The sequence below is a fragment of the Pan troglodytes genome, chromosome 1 (genome assembly GCF_028858775.2).
Source record: "Pan troglodytes isolate AG18354 chromosome 1, NHGRI_mPanTro3-v2.0_pri, whole genome shotgun sequence".
NCBI classification, from domain to species: domain Eukaryota; kingdom Metazoa; phylum Chordata; class Mammalia; order Primates; family Hominidae; genus Pan; species Pan troglodytes.
The window spans coordinates 76036724-76063389 of record NC_072398.2 but is presented as its reverse complement, the minus strand read 5'-3'; the positions used below and the strand labels follow the sequence as shown (position 1 = coordinate 76063389).

Here is a 26666-nt window from a genome sequence, read left to right as displayed (position 1 = left end):
ATTTATCTTATTTGAATTTACTGGTTTGTGATAGCAGTAATCAACTTCAAGGAGTTCAAAACATTTAGTTGAGCTATCACTCCAAGACACAACACAGAGCATATTTTCTCTAATTTTTTATCTAATTTTTCTTGACTATCAAGAAATTAAAAGCAATGCTTTATGTTAATTAGTAATAATGTTCTTAAGTCTAACTTTTCTGAACAATTTTCCTCTCCCTCTACCTTTGATTTAGCCCTATTTTATTATTGATTCTGTGATGATGATTTGGAGGTGTTTGTATTCCTGCATTTTATTACAAGCCCTTAATATTCCTTTTGGACATATAAGTAAAACTCAGTGTTAAAATCTGACTCTTGTTGACAGTTTCAACGCGGACACAATATGATTGGTACCTGGTTACCAAAGTGAGAGTAAGACAATTCCTCCTCCTGCAATATGCAGAATTTGTAAAGGGAAGTAAGTCCCTTCCCTCCACTCACTTGTAAACATTTCACCCAGATGAAAGATAAAATGAGGATCAGGCGCTGTGGCTCATGCCTGTAATCCCAACACTTTGGGAGATCAAGTTGGGTGGATCACTTGAGGCCAGGAATTCAAGACCAGCCTGACCAATATGATGAAACCCTATCTCAACTAAAAATACAAAAATTAGCCAGGCATGGTGGTGGGAGCCTGTAGTCCCAGCTACTCGAGAGGCTGAGGCATGAGAATTGCTTGAACCTGGGAGGAAGAGGCTGCAGTGAGCCACTGCACTCCAGCATGGGCAACAGAGTGAGATTCTGTCAAAAAAAAAAAAAAAAAAAGAGAGATAAAATAAGGCCAGAAGAGGGAGAAGGAGGTATTGATGACAACACTTAGAGCTGTGGCCATTCTGTGAGTCCTTACCCACTTTCTTTTGCTGGAAGAACTGAGAGCAATGAAACTTTCTAACCAGAAGCGTGGTAAGGAGACTTCAAGGGAATTTCTAAAGTAGCTTTGAAAAATATTTCTTGCTATTAGGAGATACAAAGAACGGGTGCCTGCCTCCATCTGATACAGCTAGAGCTGATACTGGACTAGTCTGACCCCACCCAGAAAATCTGTCTGGAAAAGAAAGGCCAACTGCTTGGTAGTGGAGGCAGGAGAATTTTGCTATATTGAGGTGGGCTCATACTTTCTTAGTTTGTAGGGGCAAGGCATGTGTACAAATTTCCTATGCATAGATGGGAGACTCATGGAAGAATCATAATCAGTGGAGTGACTGTCGCAGAATTTCAAGTAAACCCTAGAATAGGCATGCATTCTTTTGGATCAGAGAGTAAATGTGTGCCAAAGCATCATTTGTAGCTTTTACCTGATGGAAATCTCTGAACTGTTAACTTTTCAGTCAATCAGATTTTGTCTTCTCCTTCTCTCTAATAAAAATATGTCCTCCCAAATTAAATTGCCTAATTGGGATGGAACACAAAGGCAGGAATTTCATTTTCAAGATGTACCGATACACTTCATCTAAGGAGTTTGTTGACTAGATTACATCCCTTTTCAATTAACTGCCATCTTCAGAAGCGGAAACTTAATCCATAGTCATATAGCATGCTCTTGTTTGATGGGGCAAAATGGAAGGCAAAAACAGTGTGAGAAGGGTTGACAATGGCTTTGATGGTGAATGTGGGCAGGGTGGAGAAAAGGAGGTAGGTAAAAGTCAGAAAGTGAAACTGTTGACTAACTCATCAGAAATGGGAACAGCTATGATGAAAAGTCAGTTGCATCCAGCTCTCACTTCTGCCTAACACTTGCCAAACAGTGTTTCATATGGGCAAAGATTGCTATGATGTACCTTTGTGTTCCCTGGATTACTAACTCTAGTCTGATGACCCACAGATAAATCAGCTGCAACCCAGTTATCAGCATGTTTTATTATAGATTTAAAATGCAGGCTACTATGTGGAAAAACAGGAAAACAGTATACATTGAAAACAAAAGCTAAAATTATAACATCAGGAAAATGTAAAGGTCACCTGGTTGGTAGTCATCCCTCTAGCTGCAGCTGTAGTAACCTCTGCTTGCCCTGAGAAATCACCAGTATGCCAAATTTTTACAATTTCATTTTCTCCCTTAGTCTGCCATGATTATCCCAGGAATGAAGCGGGGGCAGAGAGGAGTCATTAAGGAGAGTTTCACAGTGGTGTGCTGGTGAACTAGCTGTCCAAAAGGAAAATGTGTAGTGTTTGCCAATTTACATGGTATAAATACTCCCACCATAGCCAATTTCAAGAATGCCTATAGTTAATAACTAAAGTGCAACATTCCTGAAAATTTAATAATATGTGCTTATAAGCTAGCACCAGCCCACTCCAGCACACATTGCTTATAACACAACAAAGATCAAGAACACCAAGATTTTATATGTATACATATACACACACACACACACACACACACACATGTATGACACACTTTAATTTCCTGAGAAGATATGCAAATGCAACAGAAACAAGCTCTCCAAGTCTTTGGCCCTGTAGCTACTCAGCAGATGTTTTTTTAAAAAGTCATACTAAGAAACAACTTGGCCTCAGGCTTAGCATGCTCCTGAGCAATTTTTGTTACACAAAATACAAAAAAAAACTCTTTTAAATAGCTTTACATGTAATATTATTTAACATAATGCAGCTTTTCACAAATATCCATAAATATTTTAAATTTGTTTACAATGTAATATTATACACCTTTCAACAAGAACCTGCAAGTAGCTAATTTAAGAGTCCAAAAATTTTGAATTAGTGCTATTTATTATTTTAGAAGTTAGCACATTTGACTAAGATGGGCCCTGCAAAGTGAAGAGGGGAATTTGGTTGGGGTAAGGCCTGAACAGCATGCTGGATCTCCCTGATTCAGGCAGGAAAAAAAAAAGTGTGCTGGTAAAGGAAAGATCTGTTGTAGCTTCACTCTGCTCACCTTGGGCTAAAGGGGAATATGCTTCCTGAAAAGTGAATTCGCTAAGTTTTAGAGTCTTATAACACGATAGCAGAAATAACAATTCTAAAGCTGAGACAGTGCAATGCAGGGGACAACCCATTGCCTCTTGTAGTCACTTGTCCTATGAGTTGAGGAAAGTTGGCTATGCTATGCTATCGCATTCTCATCACTAAAATTTTCCCCCAAATGCCTGCCCAATTAACTTCATAGAATTGCTAACTGTTTTACGAAAGCACTTTGCAAACTGTGGAAAGCTAGCTAAAAATACTAAATCATTACATGACATAATCCAGTAATGATAAAATACCATTCTGGGGTTAAACCTAATGATTACTAATGGTTACTCTTTCTTTACAATTAGCAATGTTTAGACACACACACCAACAGTAAGTTCTCACAAAGCTCTACGTGAGGGTTCGGAATGACTCCTTTGATAAGGCTTTTTAAAGCACCCTGCATCCTGAGGAAGATAAAACCAAGAGAAATTTCCAGATAGCGTACATTCCATTTTATGCCACTTGTACCTCTATTCCAATAGTTCTCAGATTGTTCTTTATCTTCTAACACCACCATATCTAAAGTAGGGTATGGTAGGCATATCTGTGGCCATCCTATCAGTCTACTTTTTATTGGGAGGGTCTCAGAAGATGGGAGTATGAGAAGAATGAATTACAGCAGCCCAAGAATATGAGAACAAAGCCAGGCTACTGCCCCAGATCCTTTTTGCATACCAGGTAAATCTTCCATGGGAATAGAACTCCATTTTTACACTCATGAATTCAAGAATTAGATAAAGATTCTTTGAAAAGCACATGTCCTCTGTCATCCATATTTGTTTTATCATGGATTAATGAAGTATCTCTGCAGATCCAACCAAAAGTCTTTGGCTCTTCCCCTGAGTCTCTTTCAGATAGGCATGATAGATGAAAATTCACGTGCAGAGGAGTTCTGTTTGTGTTGATTTTTGTAGACAGACAAACTCTAGAAATTGAATATCTTCTCCCTCCAGTCCACCCACTGGCACCTCTACATGTGCTGAAGGGAATGAGGAGATCAAATCAAGTCTCTAGGAGATGAATTGGGGATTTGCTAGTAAAATGATACCCCAGTATGTATTATTTTTTAGAACCTGATGCTCAGAGTTGAATATCAAGTCTATGGTGTCCCCAACATGCAATTCATAAGTCCCTCCTACATTTTGGATTTTAGATTTGTTTGTTAGAGTTTGTATCATGTCTTTGTTTTTATACAGCCGCACCTCAAAAGGAGCTACATCATTGTAGTTTGCATTGGGAGCCACTTGGCCATAAATTAAATATAAGCCATTCTGAAGTATCTCCAGCTTCCAGTCAGACACCTTATTCACGCAAGGAGGTTCAGAAGATGCCATTTGCCATTTTGAGGGTAATGGTCCTATAAGAAATATACAAGGATAAAAAAGATGAAAGCATAGTTATTTCATTATTTCATCCTTTTCCAGATTGTAGTTAATTATTTACCACATACATGTTGTTTCTTTACCTGATCTACACTAGTTCTCTTCAAGCAGAATTTTTCTATTTTAAGTACCTATCTACTCCTTGTTTTAGAGAAATTGCAAATCCAAAGAGTATTTCTTGCTTGGAGCAAGAATTCTAAGGAAAAGAATTTGGAATAGAAAAATGACTTAAGTGAATTCGCATCTCTTGTTGATTAATATTTGTGGGGAAAAGAAAGGAGAAGAAAAGACTAATGGAGAAAGAAATCACAAGCCAAAATTTTGAAAACCAGGGTTGGCAGTCCATGCCTTTCCATGCATTTTCAGTGTAAATACCACTGGCTGTTTATCACTTTATCAGTGTGGCTTTCCTTAATTATGCTATATTAAAAAGCGTTCTCCTATCACTCCCTCATTTTACCTTGCTTGAGTTTTCTTCATAAAGTGTGTCAGTGTCTAGGATGTTATAAACTAAATTGTTCATTTGTTTATTGTCCATCTTGTATCACTTTGAATGTAAAATTTTTTAGGACAAATATATCTCTATTTTGTTGATTCTTGTATTTTCAGCACCTGAAAAAGTCCCTGGTAGCTGGTAGATGTTCCATAAATATTTATTGATTGAATGATACTTCCATGTTCCTGAATTAGGTGCTTTGTGTCTAAATTATGGCTGTTCTCCTCAGTTTGTAGGTATATATCATTTAAGACCTACTTAGGATTCATTAAATAAATCCCCCAAAAATAGCTAATTGTAAATTTATGAGTTTATAAATAGAAATAACTTGACTATTTGAATATAAGGATCCCTAGTGCAATACTGCCCCAAATGGTAAAGAAAAGGTAAAGACCTAATCATTCATTTTCATTAGCACATATGAAACTTAGATGTTTGCCTAACATTACTTGGTTTTGCACAGCAGTGTGATCTCACAGCCCCAGGAGGTGCTTTTACCACCCAGAATGCTTATCTGTTCTGCAATTCTCCATAATTTTTGTCCTTTGTCCCATAATTAAAAAGAAAACTTGATGAGAAAACACCCTGGAAGAGGTAACATTTTTACTTCAATGCTCATTCATATGAATGACTAATATAAGACTCTGAAGGTAGATTCTGGAGGAGAATGAAAGAGCGATCACTAGAACAAAAGACAAAGCCACCCAGTATCGCCAATGAGCTCGGAGCCCAGTAAATTTCTTCTTCCTTGACATGTAATAGGCAATAGGCAGGTCACCAGGAAGAAGTGTCATTGGTTCTCCCATTTAATTCTGTGAAAGGGGGTCATTTAAAGATCACCTTAGCATCACTTGAGTTTCTCAACTTTTACCACATCAAGGCAGAATTTCACACATGCCATGCATTCCATTCCACTTACGGGCAAAACAAAAACAAAACACAAAGAAAGAGACAGGCAAAAGGACATTTTCTAATTCCCACAAGCCAAGGAAACCTACTGGTTTAAACTATATAGGAACACAGGGGTTGCAGAGTTAACTCTAGAAATGGTCTGTTCTCAACTGAAAATGTATGTTTGGCCTGAAACCTATAAACAACTTTAAAAAAATGGATTTATCTGAAATTTTCCATGTATTCTAAGAATCTAAGGCTCAGTGTAACTGTAAACTGGTGTGTTTTCTAAGCAAATATCAGGTGACCACAAGGGAAAATGACTCAGAAGCTAAGCTTAGAAGAGAAAGGAGTAGAGGAAGTGGCCACTTTTCCAACTCTCATTGCTCTTCTATACATTTAGAAACAACAATGGCACTCTCTCACATACTCCATTGGACATTAGCAATATGTGAAACATGAGAAAGACTTTAAGGAAAGGTTGTAGAAATCTGAAACTTGTTGTGTTTATTAAAACACAGAATTAAAAGGAGATTCCTGGATCTCAGATTCATAGGCCAGTAAGAGAGATGTTCATTCCTGGCCAGAGATGCAGCCTTCAACATAAGCTTTATCAGGGCATGGGCTTCTTTTGCCTGGTTTACCTCTGAAAGCCTCAGCTCTTGGGCAACTGCCCAGTACATGATAAGTAATTATACATAGTAGCTCAGAAATGAATAAAAGAAAATACAGGTTTTCTTGAGATCGCTGACACCTGCCTTCTTGCATCAAAAACTAAGAAAAGTAAAAGACATGCAAGATAGGTTACTCACCAAACTTAGCCATACAGGGCTCCTTAGCAGTCTGTTGGGGAAAGAAAAGATGAATTGATTAGGATGATGACAGTGTCGTTAATTTTTTTGATAGATTTATTTAGAGTTTTGAATTCCTGAAGCAAACTAGTGTTCTATAACCATAAAAAAATCCTTCCCTTCACCATGTCTCAGCCCTCTCAGCCTCCCTTTAAAGTTGAGTGGCTCCATCCTTTACCTTTTATTACCTAGCTTCCCTTTTAGGTCTTTTAGACAAAGGTCAAGATCTCATTCCATTACCTAATCTATACCTACAGGACAACTATTTGATATCGGCCCCCCCCCCCCAACCTTGGGCTCTAAAAGTTTTTCAACAAAATAGCAGTTTCCACACCCCAGTGACTGCACAAGGTGATCTGTTGGCATGTGAAAGGAAAATAATGAAGCTTCTATTTATGTTTATTTTATTTAAAATAGTAAATTAAGCCCTAGAAATATTTACAACTCAGATTGATGAAACCACCCATGTATAATATTCAGATAACTACATGTCATATACAGTATCTGAGATACCCTGAAAAACAGTTCCAAGTTTCAGACTACTGCAATGTGCGGCAGTTCACATGCTACAAGATGCCATCAGTGTGTGGTTAATTTTACAAACACAAGTAGTTAATGCTAAATGTCAAAAATACTTTGTAGTAAATTAAGGCATAACCACAAACATTTTTTGTATCACCCAAAGGTTATTGGTTTCTTAATGGCAAAGTGCTTAAAAGACTTTTTGAACTTAAACATGTTGCACACTTTCCTTTTGTAGGATTTCTCTGGCTGCTATGCTAGGAACAAATTAAACAGAGGCAAGGGCAAATGTAGTGAGACTAGCTAAGAGATCATTACAGTCATTCATCTAGGCAAGAAAGCATGGTGCCTCTGACCAAGGTGCTAGCTGTGTAGATGGTGATACTTGGTTGGAAAACAGAGCCAACAGAAGTTCCTGACATGGATATGGGGTAGGGAATGAGAAGAAACAAAGATGACTCCAGTATTTTAGGCCTGCATAATTGGAAAGATAAAGTTGTTATTCACTAAAATGGATAAGATGTAAGAGGAATAAATGGGGAGGGGAACAATGATGAGTTTGGTTGTGGACATATTAGTTTGTGATGTTTATTATAAATCCAAGTAAGTGTGTCAAGCAGGTTGAAACTTAAGGAGCTCTGGTGATATACATTTAAGAGTCTTAAGCTCATAGTTGATGTTTTAAGCTGTGAGATTGTATGAGGCCATCATGTTAGTGGGTGTAGATGGAGAGGAATACTGGGGCGTTGTGATGTTTAGAGGTAGGAGAATGAGAAAGAACAAGCAAGGGACAATGGAAAGGAAAAGCTGAGTCTGAAAGGAAACTAGGAGAGTCTGATGTTTGGAAGCCAAGAAAAGAAAGTATTTCATGAAGGACGAGTGATCAGCTGGTGTCAAATGCTGTTGATAGATCAAGTAAGAAGAGTACAGTGAATTGACTGATAGATTGAGCAACATGGTAGTCACTGGAGTTCTTGACAAAATTAGTTTCTGTGATATGTGAAGAGGGCAGAAGCTTAGTTAAAATAAATTTAAGGGTAAATGGGAAAAGAGAAGTTGGAGGAATTTTGCTGTAGGGAGAGCAGAAAAAAATGAGTGGAGTTTGGATGAGGATGAGAGATCAAAGAGGTTTTTTGTTGTTGTTGTTGTTGTTATGTTTTAATGTGAGAGAAATGACAACACGTTTTTCTATTTCCATTTGATGGAAATCTTTCTGTAAAATGGATGAGGCATAATATGTAAGAGCGAGGAGAGAACTGTTGCAGCAATGTCCCTGAGTAGGCAAGAGAGGATAAGATTTAGTTCATAGATGGCTTGGATAGATGCATGGACAATTTATCCATAGTGACAAGACAGAATAACAGTATACCTGGACACAAATGCCAATGAGTTGTTGATATTGGAACTTCTTTCCTCCGTACTTCTATTTTCTCTTAAAATATGGAGGCAACGTTATCAGTGGAGAGTGAGAATGGGGAAGAGTTATTAGATGTTTGAAGAGAAGCTAAAGGTATGAAATCATCCAGTAGAGGAGAGTGAATGGACTGGGGAAACATGGGCTGTTCCCAGAGCAACAATGAAATCCACTTGAAGGCAGTGGCTGTGAATTTAAAGTAAGACCTTTCAAAAAATTTTATGTTTTTCTTCAGATATATTCAACAGTGAAAGAGACAGAGCAGTTGGATTTAATCAGCATTGGAGGTTTTCCATAGTCGAGCTTTTGTCATTAGAGTATAATGAAGATAGAGAGAAGCAAGTGAGTGAGTTTATGCAAGGGAGGTGTTAAAGCTATAGATCTTGGAATTTAGTTGTGGAAGGAAGGAAAGAGAGGCATCCATCATTGAATGATGGATTGAAAATTAAGTGGTATGACATGATAAGAATATCCAAAGATGTGTTCTTCCATTTTAATCTATATTTGTTTGTCGGGTAATTTTTCAGTCATGATAGTCAAAATCATGAAACAAGGTAAATTAACATATCAAACTTCAAATTGCTGTATCACATAGTGTTAAGCTCAGATTAAAAAAATAAATGCATTCACCACGTTATTAAAATATTTTACTTATTTTAGTAATGTTTATATGATATATTAATGATTATAGAAAATATAACATTTTGGTGAAAGCAAAATGGTTTTGCATTGTGAGAGTTACATTGAATATATTATTTGGCTCACCCTTATAAATATATATTTTGTGTCTCTCTTTAGTGTACATATTATTAGTACTTGTATATAGTATAATAATTAGCATACAAATGTTGGGAATTATACTGATAATATGTTATTGAGAGGGAGGTGCAATTAAAAAGTCTGAAAGCCACTATTCTAGGAAATAAATTTTTTGATTCCCTACACTTGTTGTTGTTGTTGTTGTTGTTGTTGTTGTTATTTTTTTGAGACAGGGTCGCATTCTGTTGCCCAGGCTGGAGTGCAGTGGTGTGATCTCAGTTCACTACAGCCTCATCCTCCTGGACTCAACCAATTCTCCCACGTCAGCCCCCTGAGTAGCTGGGACTACAGGTGCATGCCACCATGCCCAGCTATTTTTTTTGTATTTTTTTTGTAGAGACAGGGTTTTGCCATGTTGCCCAGGCTGGTCTCAAACTCTTGGGCTCAAGAAATCTACCCGCCTCAGCCTCCCAAAGTGCTGGGATTATAGACGTGAGCCACTGTGCCTGGCCTCTTGCAATTATTTCATCCTCATTTTGGTGTTTCCTGGAAGAGATGTTGAAATTCAATTTAGTTCAACCCATGATAGGGATGTGACAAAGACTCCCTTAACCCCAATTTCCTCATCTATAAAATGGGAGAAATAATAGCATCTAGCTTGTTGAAGTTGTTGGGGTTAAATGAGGTCGTTTTTAATAAGGGCTTTGCCTAGATATCCTGCCTGGACCTGTTCAATAAATATTAGCTGTTTCGGTGATGATGCTGATTGTAATGAAGAATTGAACTACAATTTAAGCATCCATATTCCCAACATTGTACAGCATTGTAAGCATGAGAAACAAATGTAATTTTTGGTCCTTGCTTCTCAAGAAGTTTATAATCTTTCTAGAAAGACATGATTACACACCCAAAGCAATTTGGTAACAATCTAAATATGAATGAGTGCCAAAATACGTGCCACAGATAGTATCTGCACCATCTACTAACATGTATGAGATGTGCTCAGAGAAACCTAAGCTATAGACAACCTAAGGACAAACTAATTTCCAGAGTCAGAAATTCCGTATAATATACTGCAGGCTGCTTTATGTCTATTTAGTGCTACAGAGACCATCACTGTGATACTCTCTACTTATTGCCACCACTAAAAATCCATCTAATTGCAAAATCATAAATTTGGCTGTGAGATATAGTCTTTGATTGAGAGAGTGATATAGGTAGGCAAAGACTATCCATATTGTTAAATGATCTTGTTAAATTTTTGCCCATTATTATCTCATTAATAGTAATGGGGCAAATATTAATCACTCCCCTCTACTGGGAGCTACGTTATGTCAGATACTCTACTGTCTCATTAATCCTTAGCACAACTCTACAAAAATTAGGTTGCTCATTTTGCAGATGAGGAAATGAGGATGAGAGGGATTAAGTAACTAGCCTAAGGTCATGCAGCCAATAAAAGGCAAGAATGAGATCTATACCCAGTCTGTCTGGGTCAAAACTCTCACCCCTACCACTCTGTGGGGTAAGTTTCTATTTATAATTCTGCTGATGTTTGGAAGTAGTAAATACCCACTCTTAAAGACACATATGGGTTAGTTATTTTTGCTTAGAAGGATCAGTTGCTTTTGTAACCTCTTCTTGATTTAAGGCTAGATTTACATAGTTCGGCTCAAAATGGCCAAAACAATCATTCTCTCTCCAAACCAACCCTAATCAAATCATCAGTGAAAATAAAATCTGCTCTGCTTTTAAGTACAACTTCCCCTTCTGAAAGTATCCTTCATTTTGCTGAAGTTCAGACTCTGCTGAACATTTGATTTCTTAGTGATAATTCCTGTGAGATTATTTTCACTGAGGGATTGACCAAACTCCTTGGACTCACAGCTATCCTTTTAGTTAAATATTTTCTCAAAGAAGAGAGAAAAAAAGAAAAAAATTGACCCAAGGAGCCAAGCTTCCCATCTAACACTTTTTAAAGTGTTACACTTTCTTTTAAGTGTATACTTTTTAAAGTAGTGTCTAGACAATCTGGAAAGTGGGACTTTGTATGTAAAAACTAGAGTGGAGACCAAAATAAAACTTCAAAGTTCATGGGTATTGTGACAATGTGGAAGTGGCCACATCATAATGAATCACTATCTGCCAGCCTCTCAGACCTCTTTTCCAGAGATATTTATTTGTGGCCAATAGGGAAAGGGAAGTACAGGTAAGTGGAAAGTGAAATGCAGAAGCTAATATCATGTATGGTTGGTCAGGCCACTGGCTTTTCCCATAGAAACAAATCCTGCAAGTGTCCTGTCAGAACAATATTCTAAAAACATTTTGTACTTCCCCAAATTTGAAACAAACTCTGGGTTATCTTTAGAGGTAGAACATTTCATTGAGAAACTGGATCTAGGAGAGAGAAACCAGAATCAGAGCTCAAACACATGGGATTAATCCAGTTTGATTCTGAAGAGAGGTGTCCCAGATGATCTGGCATTATTAGACTTTCTCTTTCCCTTTGCAAGAACTGCTGGGTGCCTTTAGGGAAAGGCATCTGTGTATTCATTCCCAAGTCATATGTAGGAACTGATGATGCTTATATTCAGTGTTCTTCAGGGTTATCTGGCTAATTAATCTTATAATTTTTAGAAGAAAGAAGCACTTCCAAATTTAAGTTATTGCTATTCTCACCCTTCCTCTTCTTCAGAAATCTAGACACTAAGAATTTCTGACAATTCTTTCTTTCAACTTCACTGACCCAGAAAGTTCACACTTCTGCTTCATACATTTCTTGAGAGAGCAGGGTTGTAATTAGAAATGCCTCTGTTGCACATAAGCCTTGTATACAGTTATGGAATACAAATTAATGGGCTACTGTGGAAAAATTGGCCAAAGCTATACCTACTCTAAATTAATATCAATAGGGGACTGCTTCCTCCTGCATCTTTTCTCAATTACTTTTACTTATCTTAAGTGGTAGAACTATATCTTTGAAATCTTCGCTGGTCAGTTCCCTTAAGAAAAGTGTTTCTGCAGTCACATTTCAACTCTTTCTCAGAAGGACATATACCACTTTATTCTCCCCAAAACTTAGAGTCTTCAAATTTAGCCAGAAATAGGCTAAATCCTGAAATAAATAAAGCATTTCTTATTTTCTTTTTGATCAGTGCTATGTAGTCAACTGTGAGGAAAGATTTTTTAGTAAAGAACAAAACTAATCTCCATTCCCAGTGTATCATCCCATTCTCTAGGCCCACAGCTTGGCCTGCATCTCAATGGGAAATTCCTGACAAGCAGCAGGGGCTTCCCAAATAGATATGGGCTTTCTCCTTCCTCCATGAAGTCTTCCCTGATCAACTCAATCTAAAGTCATTGTTCCCTGCTTTTGAGTGACTTAGGCATTTATTCTTCATACTACCCTTAAATAAATTCTTGATCATGACATTTTATAGCTAGAAGAAACATCATAATAAATCCATTCCCCTACCACCGGTTTTTTTTAGATAAAGAAGCTGCAAACTAGAGAGATTAAATGTCTTTATCAAATTTATACAGCTGGTTATTAGGAGACCCAGAACCAGAATCCAGATCTTCTTACACCTAGCTCAGGGCCACTTCCCTCCTCAAAGACACACAAACCACCTGTCATTTACTTAATCCTGTCTTTCACTATTTTTTTAAGTCTTTTCCATAAATAAAACTATAGCTTGCATCCCATTCCTTGATATTCATTCATATTTTTACCTTTTTTATTCCACCAAGAGCTATAGCAGAGGGAAGGAAAAATACTCCACAGGCCCCTGTCAATTGGCTTAACCAGTTCTCTCTATCTAACAGAGTTCTGCAGCTAACATTTAGCATTTTCTGATATCTTTTATCTCAAAACCTTTAGATAAACTTCAAAAGCCATGTCGTGACAATATTAGAATTGTATTTACATTATGTATACACATCTCTTCCTTCCAACTATTGCTAACAATACTGAGTGACAATGATAATAACTAGAAAAACAAATAAATAGAGGATTATAGCAAATAGTAACCTTAGGTACAATTGCCTCCTTACCTCTAATTGGAGAAAAATAAAGATTAGCCAACTGAAGGAGCAAAGAAATAGCAACATAACTATTGAGCAAAAGAGCCACAGCTTCCAGGATGATCTCTGAGCTCCTTGAGTTCTTGAATGGCTTAAAGGCATATTTTCCAAGTGGCTCAAACACATTTTTGGAGAAATGAGAGCTGTGGAAAACAAAAATTCACAAGTGATGGGTGAAGGATGCAATGTCATGTTTTGTAGCAATATGGTAATTAGTAGTGGGTGTGGAAGGCGGAGTTTTCCTTCTGTCACTGTGTTAGAAAATGATACTTATAACTTAAGTGCTGACTCTCATTTGGCACCAGGTCAAATACAACAAAAGGAACGGAAGGCTGAAAGCCAACACAAACTCAGAACATAAAAAAAAAAGCACAAGGGAAGTTCAGAGGGGAAAAAAAATTCTTTCCTAAATCAAATGGCAGTACAGTGCACGTGTAGAGGAGGCTTGGGAGAATAAAGTGGTGTGCTCTCATCTAAGAAAGTATTCCAGATTATTTCTAGATAAGAAAATTACTTTTTATAAGAAAAAATAAAGTTTAAGATTAATCCCCCTACCATACTCCAGATATCATGTACATGAGCGGCAGAGTGTTAGGAAGCTGGAGAGGCTAGGATCTCTAGTTTGGAAAAAATAGAGTTTTAATCAAGTCGTCATCTTGTTTACCTTAAATACACACAATTTTTATTTGTCAATTATACTTCAATAAAGCTGGAAAAATAAAATCTATACTCACAAAAATGTTTCATCAATTTCTAGTGTATAGAATGCGTTCATTCTGAGATAGTCTCTAGAAAATATCAAGTGTATTACAGGAATTTAATAAAAAATTGTAAACACAATAAGCTCAATTTTATATTTCATCATTTTTAAACTCTGATAATCTAGTTCTGGCATAAGAAGTTATTTTACAGAAGGATATTTTCCTGCATCCTGCCCTCAGCCTGAGCTTATACTCTATTCCAAAAAAAAAAAAAAAAAAACCTTGGATTTTCTTCCTGGGCCCAAAAGTATGGGTTTACTACAAAATTGAGGAAGTCTCCTGGTTCTATGGACCTCAGTCACACAGGCTTTTAAATCAGACAGACCTCAAGAGCAGAGGCTGGCACTGCCCAGTTCCTACCTGCTCTGTGGCCTTAGGCATGTTACTTGAGTTCTCTGAGCTTCAGTTTCCTTAACTGTAAAATGAAGAAAATTTTCACTGTATAATGCTTTTGTGGAGAATGAAATGAAGGTGAAAAGTTCATGCATTCCATAAATGTTAGATTATCTCTTCTCTACCCTCTTTAGAGATGTAGTGAAGTTTAATTCAATTATTAAATCCTAGAAAAGAATGAACATTCTTTATCTTTCCCACAAGATAAAATTCACCTAAAGTTTACTTAAACAAAAGGAAGTACAATGAAAGTATTTTGGAAAACCTATTTTTTAATCTAAGAGAGAATTGACGATTTATAAATTAGAAAAAAGTCCAGAGATTTAACATCCTCCTTTACAAAAAAAGGAAACTAAGGACAAGAGGGTGTGAGTAGTGTCTCAAATCACTGCTGGCTGGTTAATGATGGAGTGAAAACTCAAGCCCACAGATACTGCTTTGTAATCCAACCATTTTGTCTTAATTTTATACTATTTACAATATTATTAGCAATATTTCTCTCTGAACTGTCAAAATTTTAATTTGGGCCCTATTTTACCTTGTTCAATAAACTGCTTCTTAAAAGACCAGTTACACAAAAATGATTTTTCAACACAACAAATGTTTTTGTGGCTCTGTACTTAGATGCTGCAATGCAGGGATAAATAATAAACTTACTCTAGAAAAAGACTGATGCCTTGATCCCATAACCTTTGCACTTGCATCAGATCTGGAATTCATATACACAAGCACAGAACTTAAAATTGGAAGTTAAATTATGTCCTTCCTGTTTTTATGATCTGCCCCTTTTCCTGTCTGCTTTCCAAATTTTTGAGGGAATTTCCCTGGCTTACTACCTTAGGTAAACATTTATTCACATGAGAAACTGTTCTAAATAAAATCCAGTTCCTCCTTCCGCCTTTAACCACTGTTAGGCCCTGGAATATCCTTATTAATTATTTAACCTTATGACAGTATCTTAAGAAAGATGACATACTTATTTCAAGAAGACTATATTCTAGGGCCTCTTTTCATGAAATAGGATTTAGAAATGAGGAAACTTCAAGTTAAGACAGGTAACAGTAGGCAAGACTTTCTGAAATTCTAGAGCAATGAGTCACAGTTGGCACGATTTTGGTGTAAGTTATCAGGATTACATGTTATATCTCAGGATTTGACAAGAGGTAAATGAGCACCAACTCAAGCTTCGGGTTTATGGTCCGTCCCTGGCTCAGATACTTGAGCATGAAGTTTCTGGGTTTTGTTTGTTTGTTTGTTTGTTTGTTTTTCAATTAAATCTGACAAGCAAATCCATGTCAAACATTTACTATCTGCCCACTACTGTGCTAGGAGATTTGGGGGATATTTTAAAAAGTAAGAGCTGCCCTGGCCAACATGGTGAAACCCCGTCTCTACTAAAATACAAAAAATTAGCCAGGCGTGGTGGCGCGCGCCTACAGTCCCAGCTACTCGGGAGGCTGATACAAGGGAATCGCTTGAACCCAGGAGGTGGAAGTTGCAGTGAGCCGAGATTGCGCCACTGCACTCCAGTCCGGCGACAGAGTGAGACTCCGTCTCAATTAAAAAAAAAAAAAGTAACAGCTGCCAATGAATTTGCCATCTAACCAAATTGAAACCTTATCCGCAGGGAGACAGACGCCCAAATTGATACTATACATAAGAAAGTGCCTGAGAAAACAGACCTCGATAAACTGAAACTGTTGAAATAGCGGGTTAGAAATAAACTGTTTAAGAAGAGAGAGGAGGGTACTCTTTCTTGAGGGTATGATAAAACTTTAGAAATAAATATTCAGAGGTATAAGCATCTGTAAATATTAGAAATTAAAATAAGAACTCAATATAAACAATGACAAAATCCTAAATTTTTAAATGAAGCTGGTATTTTTCATTCAAGAGCTGCAAAGTAAGAAATTTCAGGAAAAAAGGTCAAAGAAAACCTCTATTCTGTATTTTTAATATTGAAAAAAGGATCTAAGATATGTTTGATTAAGCAATTTGAACTGCATCCATGGCTGCTTTGAATTCAGAATTAATTATAGAACAACATGGTTTCAGTTCACTTACTGACTAAATTACCTTAAAATGCATTAGGCACTTACGCTTCTTCTCTGTGTACAAATGATTACATTTGAACATCAAACAGCCCTGTATTCTCTATATCTGTTAGAATGATGAACTGACATTCAGGAAGATTAATCATTTGCCCATAAAGGCAGAATAGGGATTGAATCCTCCTATGTTGGGCCCCAAAACTCATATTTTTTCTACCTCTTTATGCTGAAGTATGTCAGGTACATCCCATGTAGAGTCAACAGAGTAGAAGATATATTAAAGTCTGTAAGAGGGCATTAGGTGGACATCAGTTTCCTCCAAATCTGTTAGTACTCAGGTCTGCACTCCTCGCCACATTCCCCTAATACCACTGTTTATCATGACTTTATCCTTGAGATAGTGTATGGGTATAGCATAATCAATCAGAATTTTTCAATATGTCAGAACTCAGTGAGGAATAATACACAACTAATTTTGTCTACTCTGGGTGTCAGAGTATTTACTGTCATGACAAATAGGGCTCATTTGACTTGAAGACACATAGATGGATATATGCAGTAAATCAATAATGGGAGAAAATAGACAGACATGATCTATAAATAGGGTTTTAAACTTGGAATTTTTTGAAAGAAACAACAGTATCTGTTAAAATTAATAAATGCCTACTCCATAAAGAGAATTACGTACAGTTCATTATACATAAGTAGATGTATGTGAAGGTATTACATGTCCATATTATATACATACATATACACATGTACATATTATAGGTACAATAAATTCTAAAAGATATACAAGGACTATATCAACCTTCAGATCATCCTGTCTATAGAACTAGTAACAATCCTAATCAGGTTGATCTAGGAAATAGATCAAATTCAAGTGGTGTTTTGATTTCACAACCTGGGGACCCTCCTCTATGCCCCCATATTGTGTTGCCTTGTGCTGTCTTTTTTTGGATTTCCACTTTTTTGGAACCTTTACCAAATTCTTTATTGTTTGGCTATGTTTTACTAGCTCAAGTACAACTTTAAGTAAAAAGTCTAATGGCCAATTTCCATTGAAGCCTTTCTGTGCTAGCCACATGGCTTACAACTAATCATTTAGAATGGCTCTGTGATGTTATAGGTCCCTATCTCTCTAGCCTGAGCCCTCTATGTCAGTGGCATGTTGTTTTGGGGGTGTGTGTGTGTGTGTGTATGCCCTTACTGGACTAATGAGCATTTTGTATTTTGGCCATAGGAGGAGTATCTTAAATACCTTTTGATGGGAAGAATGACTTGCTGCTTAGGATCTCAATGAAAACATTGGCCATTGTGCAATATGGCATAATACTTCCTATTTGAAACCATCAAACATCACCCTAGAATCTGTAATGAATGAGCATTGCTGTTAAATTACATCTTGCCCAATATTGCATCGATTGCCATAGAATTATGTATTTTACCTATCAATCTAGTTGAGTTAAAAGGGTCTTAAGTCTCCTGAGATTAAGTATTCCCCCCAAATCTGAATTTTGGGGGGTGGCCCTGGAAGAGGGAATAGAAGAAAAATATTTTCCCTTTACTCTTCTATTTGGTTCCCCCTTTGACAAGGTCCTAAAATTTCCCCCTTCAAACTACTACATACCAGCTTCAGTGGAGAATAATCAGCACATCCACTGCTTTCAGCACCCAACTCTGACATGTGTTCATATGCTCTACAGTCTAAGACTCTTTCTCATCTGGTTTTCTATTTTTTACATGATCTTGTGCCATTCACATGATCTTGTAGCCATTTGGTTAATACTAGATTTGTTGGTTTTGGAACCAGGAACCTAAATAAATAAAAGCTGATTTTTGCTTTTCTATATGAAATGATTCCTAAATACACAGGACATGTTATTTCTCTTGTTTATTTAAAAAATATTGAATGCCTTTTCTGTAGCAAGTACAATGTTAAAAGCTTGAATACTGATAGACAAGGGTCAGTCCCTATCTTAAAGTTTTTTTATTTTTCATTTCATTTTGCTTTGTTTCTTTAGGTAGCTGGAGAAAGAGACAAATATACAAAAGCAGAACAGAGAGAAATGTAGTAATTGGGAGAGCACCAAATACCAAGGAGATAATGTCTACACTGAGATACAAGTTTGCAGAGAGGTTATTCAGATGGAAAAGCTTATATGTCATTCTCTTAAACCGATCAATTACTGTTCCTATTAATACACTTGCTGAATAGTATATGATATATATTTGATATGTATGTGTGTGTGTGTGTGTGTGTATGTATGTCAGGTATTTAATTTGGCAATGGAGAAATAAAGATAAATAAGACAAGGTCTCTGATCTTAAGGAATCCATCATCTGGTCATTGCTATTTTCTTACATTTGAGCATTACAAAATTGCATGGAAAATATGTTTACAATCACAGATCTTCTTTGTAGGGCCTTATGAAACTTCCCTGGAGTTACCAGGTAATATAATTCAGGCAAGAATTGGCCAACCATCTAGAGTTGTTCAGGCCAAGCTACTCATCTATCCAGTTTGGTGACTCTAGTTGTGAATGCGGTAGGATATTCCTCTATAATGAGGAAATTTTGAATGGTATGCCAATGGAAAAAATTGACTCATATGCAACATTATGGAATGCTGCTTGGTGGAATGGTGCCAATGGAACCCAATAGGCAGTTCTATTTACTAAATAAAGAACAAACATCCCAGAGGTGTTACATATGAAAATTATGCCAACATAAGGTCCAAATTATTTTAAGTCTTCATTCTCTCAACAAGCCTAGGGCAAATCTCTTTGGCTGAAAGTAAGAATATTCCCCTTCTCCACACGTACACGGCTTCTATATCTTATCCCATGAATTCCTAGATCCTGTCAGATATCAGCCTCTCTGACTGCAACACCACTGAGTGGCAATTTCAAGCATCAACCGTAAAGAAAAAAGAAGACAGAAAATGATAGAGTAATAACAAGGAAACAAATACATATTAAAGCCATGCTCTTTACCAGGTGCCACGTTTTAAAGTTTCAACTCATGCATTATTTTGTTTATTTAACCTTCACAATACCATTACACAGTAGGTCTTATTAGTTCCATTTTACACATGAGAAAATTGAGGTTAAGAAATGTTTAACAACTTACCCAAGGTCATACAACAAGTAACATTCAAATCCAGATCAGTTCAATTCCAAAATCTATTCTTTGCATTGTGTATTGCATTGTGTAATGAGTGTCTGAATTTGGCTTCAGAAGAGAAAAGATTTTAAAATGGGGAGTAATTAGCACAGTTAAGGATCTTTATGTCACTTCTGAATATGACATCAACCAATATATTTTTTGAAGGAAAAGTTCTTACTAAATACACATATCTGTTTGAAAATAAGCTTTTATTTTTTTGCTCCATCTTCAATTCTATAATTCTTCCTCTTTTTCCTCTTTAATCTTAAAATAATTCAGGCTTCCAGATGGAGCCAGATTGTAAATCAAATTTTAAATTAGTGTTAAGATATTAAATGTGTGGAAAATAACAAAAATATGTCTTGCCACAAACATTTTCTCATGGCTCAATTTTCTTAGAAGTAAATGATGCCAACTGAGAAAAAAACCCTTTATAGTCCAATACTGTTTATATCACACCCATTTATTTAAAATCTTATCTTTCACATGAATTTAAGGATCATAGTAATACCTAATAGTAAAATTTGTGGACAAAAATTGGGTAAGGGAGTATTAATTAAAAGAGAAATCTAGAGCCAAGTAGAATTATGGAAACCAAATGGAGGGGTTAATTGTGGTATTTTCATTGTAGAAGAAAATAAAGCTCTCAGAGAGTTCAAAAGGAAGAGGAATGAGACAAGAATTGTGGTAGGGATGACAGATGATTTCAACAACCATTAGGGTCACTATGGAAATGCTGAAGGCACTAAACTTGGTGTGAAGATTCTGTTGATTAAAACAGTATCACAGGAATGACAGCAACAACTAACACTAATTGAGCACTTTCTCTCAACGACATAGGAGTTGATCAGCCCCAAAGAAGGACTTGACCATGCTGATTTGAAGTCAACCAATGTACAAGACCACTTTAGGTTAAAAGCAGGAAATATGCAAATTCACCATCAATTGTATTTACCACAAATGCTTAAAGCATAGCATGTGGTTTTCCAGTGGATGGAGGGCCAATAAGAGTAAATAGCAGGGGTTTCTGAATTGAATGAGCTAAGGAAAGGAGAAGTGGGTTCTGACTCCATTATTTCCCTTTTCTGAATCCAGCCTGCCTGTCTGCCACAGTCTCACATAGTGGCTTGGAGCTAGTGGGCATGAGGAGGCCAAACCTTCTCATGTCCTATTGCCTCTCAATGTTTTGAAGTAGTGGAAAGAGCTCCAGGGCAGCACCTTGATGAGGTAGAAAGAGCCCAGCCAAGGGGTCAAGCATTCCAGAATCTAGGTCTGGTTCTGTATACTTAGCTATGTATGACCTTGACCATGTCAAAAAAAATACTTGTGGATGTTAATTTATTTATCCATTAAAATATATATATATGTATATGTACATTGAAAACTCTAAAGCCCTATACAAATGTGGGACAGTTGTTATGCTTTTCTGTCTTTGCAATTGAACTTACCAGGCCACTTATTTCACCACTTATTTCATATTTGTTATAAATAGTTTCATGTGTGTTTTCCTATGAAATCCCTCCCCACCACACACACACACACACACACACGCACGCACACACACACATATTATGAGATCAAAAATGAACTGTAAATCAGCCAAATTTCTTAAGTGTTTATTTAGCTGCTGTGTTCACTTATCTGAAGAAATTGACAGAGCACAGAACATTTTGGACATTTGTTGAGTCTAAAACATGAGTGTATAGATAGGATCCTTAGGATGTCTTTTGTCATCTTGTAATCCTAAACTGTAAAAGCTGAAAAAGATTAACTAGTCCCTTCATTTTCCAATAATGGAATTGTGGACACAGAGAAAAACTACTCAAGACTCTTGATGAAACAGACTAGTACTATTTTGCTAAGTAACTAAATAATTACTTAGAAATTATTGCAACAAAATCTCCCTAGTAAGTGATAAGGATAAACACATTCAAGGTTTACTGACATAAAAAATTTGAAGACTAGTTTTCCTCCAATTTTCAAATAACACATTGTTGTACTAGGTACTTGGGAAAATAGGGGGGAAATGTAGAAGATAAAGACTATACCGTCAAAAGTATGCAAACCATTAAGGGAAACAAAAATTGAATTCCTACAATAAGTATACTTCCTTTAAAATAACATTTTAACAGTATAACAGTAGGAATTTTGGAAAATCTAGAAAAGTATAGTAAATCATTAAAATCATAATTATGTATGATTTTAATGTCCCTCTTTGTAAGATATAATCAAAGATATAACCAACTAGCTATAACCACTATTAGCATGCAGATTTAATTAATTTTTCATTTTTCTATATCTATAAAACAAATAAGAATTATAGTCTAAACACAGCAATGTAAATACAGAGAAGGATTTACTTTTTCAATAATTGTTGCCAAACTTCGCTTTCTTTTAAATTTACCCCAAACCCTATACACCCTATCAGTGTGAACTTGCAGCAATTGAGGAAAAGGTGGTATGGATATGACCTACTTTCTCTTTTTCTCACATTCTCTGTGCCTTAGTCACAAGCTCAACATAAATGGCAGAGAGGGCACATGCGAGGGTGGGAAAAGAAGACTGCTCAGGCCAGTGAAGACCATCAACGGAGATTGGAGTGACTTTACTGGGCCATGATCTTTTTGGGTGACCATTAAGTGATCTTGGGTGTGTATTCATTTTATATTGCTGCCATAACAAATTGCCAGAAATGTAATGATCTTGAAACAGCACCCATCTCACAGTTCTGTAGGCCTAAAGTCTGGTGGACTCAACTGCATATTCTACTTAGGGTTGCACAAGGCTGAAATCAACATGTTGACCAGCCTGGCCTCTTATCCGAAGGCTCTTGAGGAGAATTGGTTTCTAGGCTCCTTCAGGTAGTTGGGAGAATTCTAGTCTCCATCTTCAAACCAACAATACCAGGTCAAGTCCTTCTCATGATTTGAATCTCTGTGACTTGTGGTATCTCTCTAACTTCAGCCATGAAGTTATCTGCTTTTATCCCCCTTGTGATTACATTGGGCCCATCAGATAATCCAGGATAATTTCCCAATTTTAATTTCCCATAATCTTATTACATCTGCAAAGTCTCTTTGGCCACATAAGGTAAAATAGCCAGATGTTCCAGAAATTAAGGTGTGGACATCTTTGAGTTGTCCTTTTGCATACTAGGATGCCAGCCACCCCTCTGTTGCCTTCTGATGCCAGGGATTGCTTGAGACAGCACTGCTGCATCGTCCCTCCACTCCCAGTGGATTTCCAGGGTTCCCTCAATGCAGGTTCATCTTTCCCCCAGACAGTCTTTTGGGATAGGTGGTCTGTTGCCAATTCCATGATGTGGCCTAGACACCTGTTAAGTCGATATTGTTCCTGCCTTGCTCCATGGAGATACAAGGGTACAGTGGGCAATGAAGAGGAACCATCCCCTCTCTGACACACCACATTGAACAACTCCACAAGAAGGCTTTTCCTCAGAGATGCTCTTCTAATATGTTCCCTTGCTTCCATGACCCCTTCTTCCCCACTCTAGCCATTTTTATCAATATAGGAAAGGGAGGTTGCTAGAATATTTGATGGAATGTCCCTCTTTGTAAGACATAACAGGCAGCTTTTTCACATACAAGTTTAACTTAGAACATAACATCCATGTATCCTTGGCTGTAAGCTGTCTCTGTAGTAATCCCTGCACCAGTCATCAAAGGGTAAGACATTGAAGAAGAAAAACGTGTGTAGATTTTTTTTACATACAAATTTAAAATCATACTTTTCATATAGCTCCATAACCTACTTTTTACACAGTATGACATAACTGGCACTGTGTTTAAGTAATATATAAAATGATGTTTAATAGATGCATGGTATCCACATTGAATGTATATAGTAATACATTGTTGTTTGAAAATTTTTCAAGAATGTTTTAATATTCAGGAAAATAAATAGCAATATATAATCAAGTGTTTTCACATGGACATGTCTTCCTCTCCTTTGGTGCCAAATGGGTAAAAAGAAGGCAATAGATCAGGTGGGCTTTAACCTCTGAAAACATTATTAGGGATTATAGCCTATCCTCAAGCTTATTTCCTGAGCTCAAAACTGGGCAAAACAGGAATTCAACTGTGAGATGAGAGTTTGGTTAGAATACATGTCTAAGCTCTAACTAGTGTTCCTTCTGAAACACCCTGAGTCTTTTCAGAGAGGAGATGAGACTGCCTGAAGGTGATTATCAGGAGGCCCAGTACTGTTTTGCTGCTGAAAAAGTCTGACGATTACAAGTTGCAGTTCTTCCACTTTGTATTTGAGAAGCGTTCTCAGTATGTTTCTTTCTTGGTTTCTTACTTAAAGGAGGTTCTTACCCCAAATTAGGTTAATAAGGATCTTGCCTTATGGCAAGAATCTGCTTTCTATTATGAAAGTGCCAATATCTGAGAGACAAACCATCCTTTAGACTTTCTCTTTCTTAACCTTGTGCTGGCCAGTTGTTGTCATACTCTAAACTTCATCCACATACTACCTCCTAGAGAAATCACCTCCTGGCCTTTTCATCTTAGTTAAATGCCTCTTCCATGTGTTCCCAGATCCCATTGTATTTATCCGTATGACAGCACTGGTATTACCACAATATAATCATCTGCATACCATCTTCTCTATTTGGGTGTAGGCCTCTAAAGGCAAGGAGTTGTTAAAATCTCCTAACACCTGAAACCTACCTAAGGCCTGGATCATAGAGGAGGCACAATAAACATTGAATGAGTGGATGGATGGATGGATGGATGGATGGATGGATGGATGGATGGTTGGATGGTTTTACTAACATTATATCACCACGGAGCAGCGATCAGACTAGATTCAGCTTTCAAGACTTAAATTTATAAGTACTATGTTTATACCACTCTACCTTGACTAATCATCTATAACCAGAGCCAAGTTTATGTTGAATGTTTAGTTTCACATTGAACTCCATGGTGGTTTTATTTACTGAACATCACAACACTGATAACAACATTTTATATTGTACAGCTAAAGTCTGGTAGTCTCTTATGTTTGACTGTAATGGTCCACTCTTTCTCTCCTGTAAGATTCTGACTCCTGAGAGCTATGAAATAACACCAAGGAAAGGAAGCAAAGCAATGTTTGTACTCATTATATCACCTAAAGCTTGTCATACAAACAGCATGACTCACACTGGTCTTGTCCATACTGAATGCCCAGGAGCACCCTGTCTGTGGTTTGTAATTACCAGGACCTTACTATACACCCTGTAGGCACTGAGTGATTACTCTGTATAACTGTTTCCTGATGTATATCAAACCACGCTGTAATGTAAAGCCTGCCACAAAACCACACTCATGTTAAAGAAGTAAATACAGCAAGTACATTCTTATCAATAGGGATGACAGTAATAAGCCCATATAAAATGAACTGAGCAGCTGACATACCTCCCAAACAACTCTTGAGTTTGTTGTCTGGCATACCTCCCAAACAACTCTTGAGTTTGTTGTCAGCTTATAATTGTGGTATTGGTTACTCCTTCTTTTCACCTACCAAAGTGCATTGTACCTATCTCTTTAATAGTATCTATGACTGTGTAAGCCTCTGAGGGGATGGGACTATGTTTACCTCTGCACACACAGTGCCTGACATAGTATGGTTGTCCAAGAAATATTTATGAGAAGAGTGAGTAAGTAAGTGAAATAATATATTGATCCTCTTTGAGTCAAATATTACATATAATTTTAATTATTTTTCTGAGTAGAAATGAACTTTGCCCATCATCTTTCACACATTCTATCTTATATTCTTTTATGGTGAAAAGCATGCATTGATGGGGCTACAGGATAGGATTGCGGGATAAGTGCAGTCTTGGATTAGAACAAAATTAACTGGCTTACTGTCATCACACCCAGGATATTGGCCCCCTGAGGAGCATTTTTTCACTTGTTTCTTTTAATTCTGACTGATCAGTTATGTAAAGATATTTATCCATTTGGATTTAGATTTAAAATGTAGAAATATGATACTATCAAAGGAGAAATCTGTAATGCCCCTAGGATACACGATGGGATGCAAAGGGAAGTTTGGAAAATCAAAGTAGTTAAATAGAATTCATATTAAGAAGAGAAATCTGGCCTTTGATTTCTTAGCCACAAAAGCATCACTTGAAAGAGTAGAAATAAACAAGAGATGACACAGAATCAGAAGACACATATGTTGTAAATTGGGGAAAAGCAAATCAGAAGCCAACATTTTTTTTTGCTGGAATTGATTTGAAAAACAGTTTTCTGTACAGCTCTACAAATAGTATTTCATAAATCCTGGGTGCTTTATCCTTTTTCTAAACAGTCTTGTGTTTGACGTCATGTTTCAGTTTTTTGAGACACTTAGTGGTTATGCAGCTTCACTATTCAGGTAGACTCTTCCCATAGCTACATAACATGTTGCTTCCACCCTCAGCATTCTACAGTTCCAAATCCAGTTGGCTGATATAAGTCATCATCTTATTTGATATCTTTGTAGATTTTAACACTACTTACCAAAAATTTCTTGAGACTGCTTCTTATCTTGGTTTCTAGGATATGATTCTCTTTTGGTTCTCTCCCTTCTTTTTGCCTTATCATTAGGCATCTTTATGGAGTCCTTTCCCATTTTCCTTTAATGGTAGAATTCACTGGTGTTCAATCTTAATTGTCTTTTCAGATTAAAAGCTATCTCTGGAGAAGATGATGTCAGCAAGATGGCAGAATAGAAAAATCCAGGTCCTGGTTCCACCACAGAAACATGAAGTAAACAACAAAGGAATGGCTTAATAGCCTTGTGAGAGCTCTAAAAACCAGTCAAGAGACTGCAGCAACCAAGAAAATGTCCAACCAAGCAAAAGCCACACTCAAAATGGTAGAAAA

At 36.8% G+C, this 26666-nt stretch overlaps 1 protein-coding gene across 1 annotated transcript; it reads right to left on the bottom strand.

Annotated features, from left to right (window-relative positions):
* Window positions 1–1883: 1883 nt before the first annotated feature.
* Window positions 1884–13786, bottom strand: TNFSF18 (TNF superfamily member 18). The gene is given in 4 exon segments (XM_001147996.6): window positions 1884–4371; window positions 6596–6626; window positions 13383–13681; window positions 13684–13786. Coding segments are annotated over 4 exon segments (765 nt in total). The 5' UTR covers window positions 13772–13786; the 3' UTR covers window positions 1884–4024.
* Between the last annotated feature and the right edge of the window lie 12880 nt (window positions 13787–26666).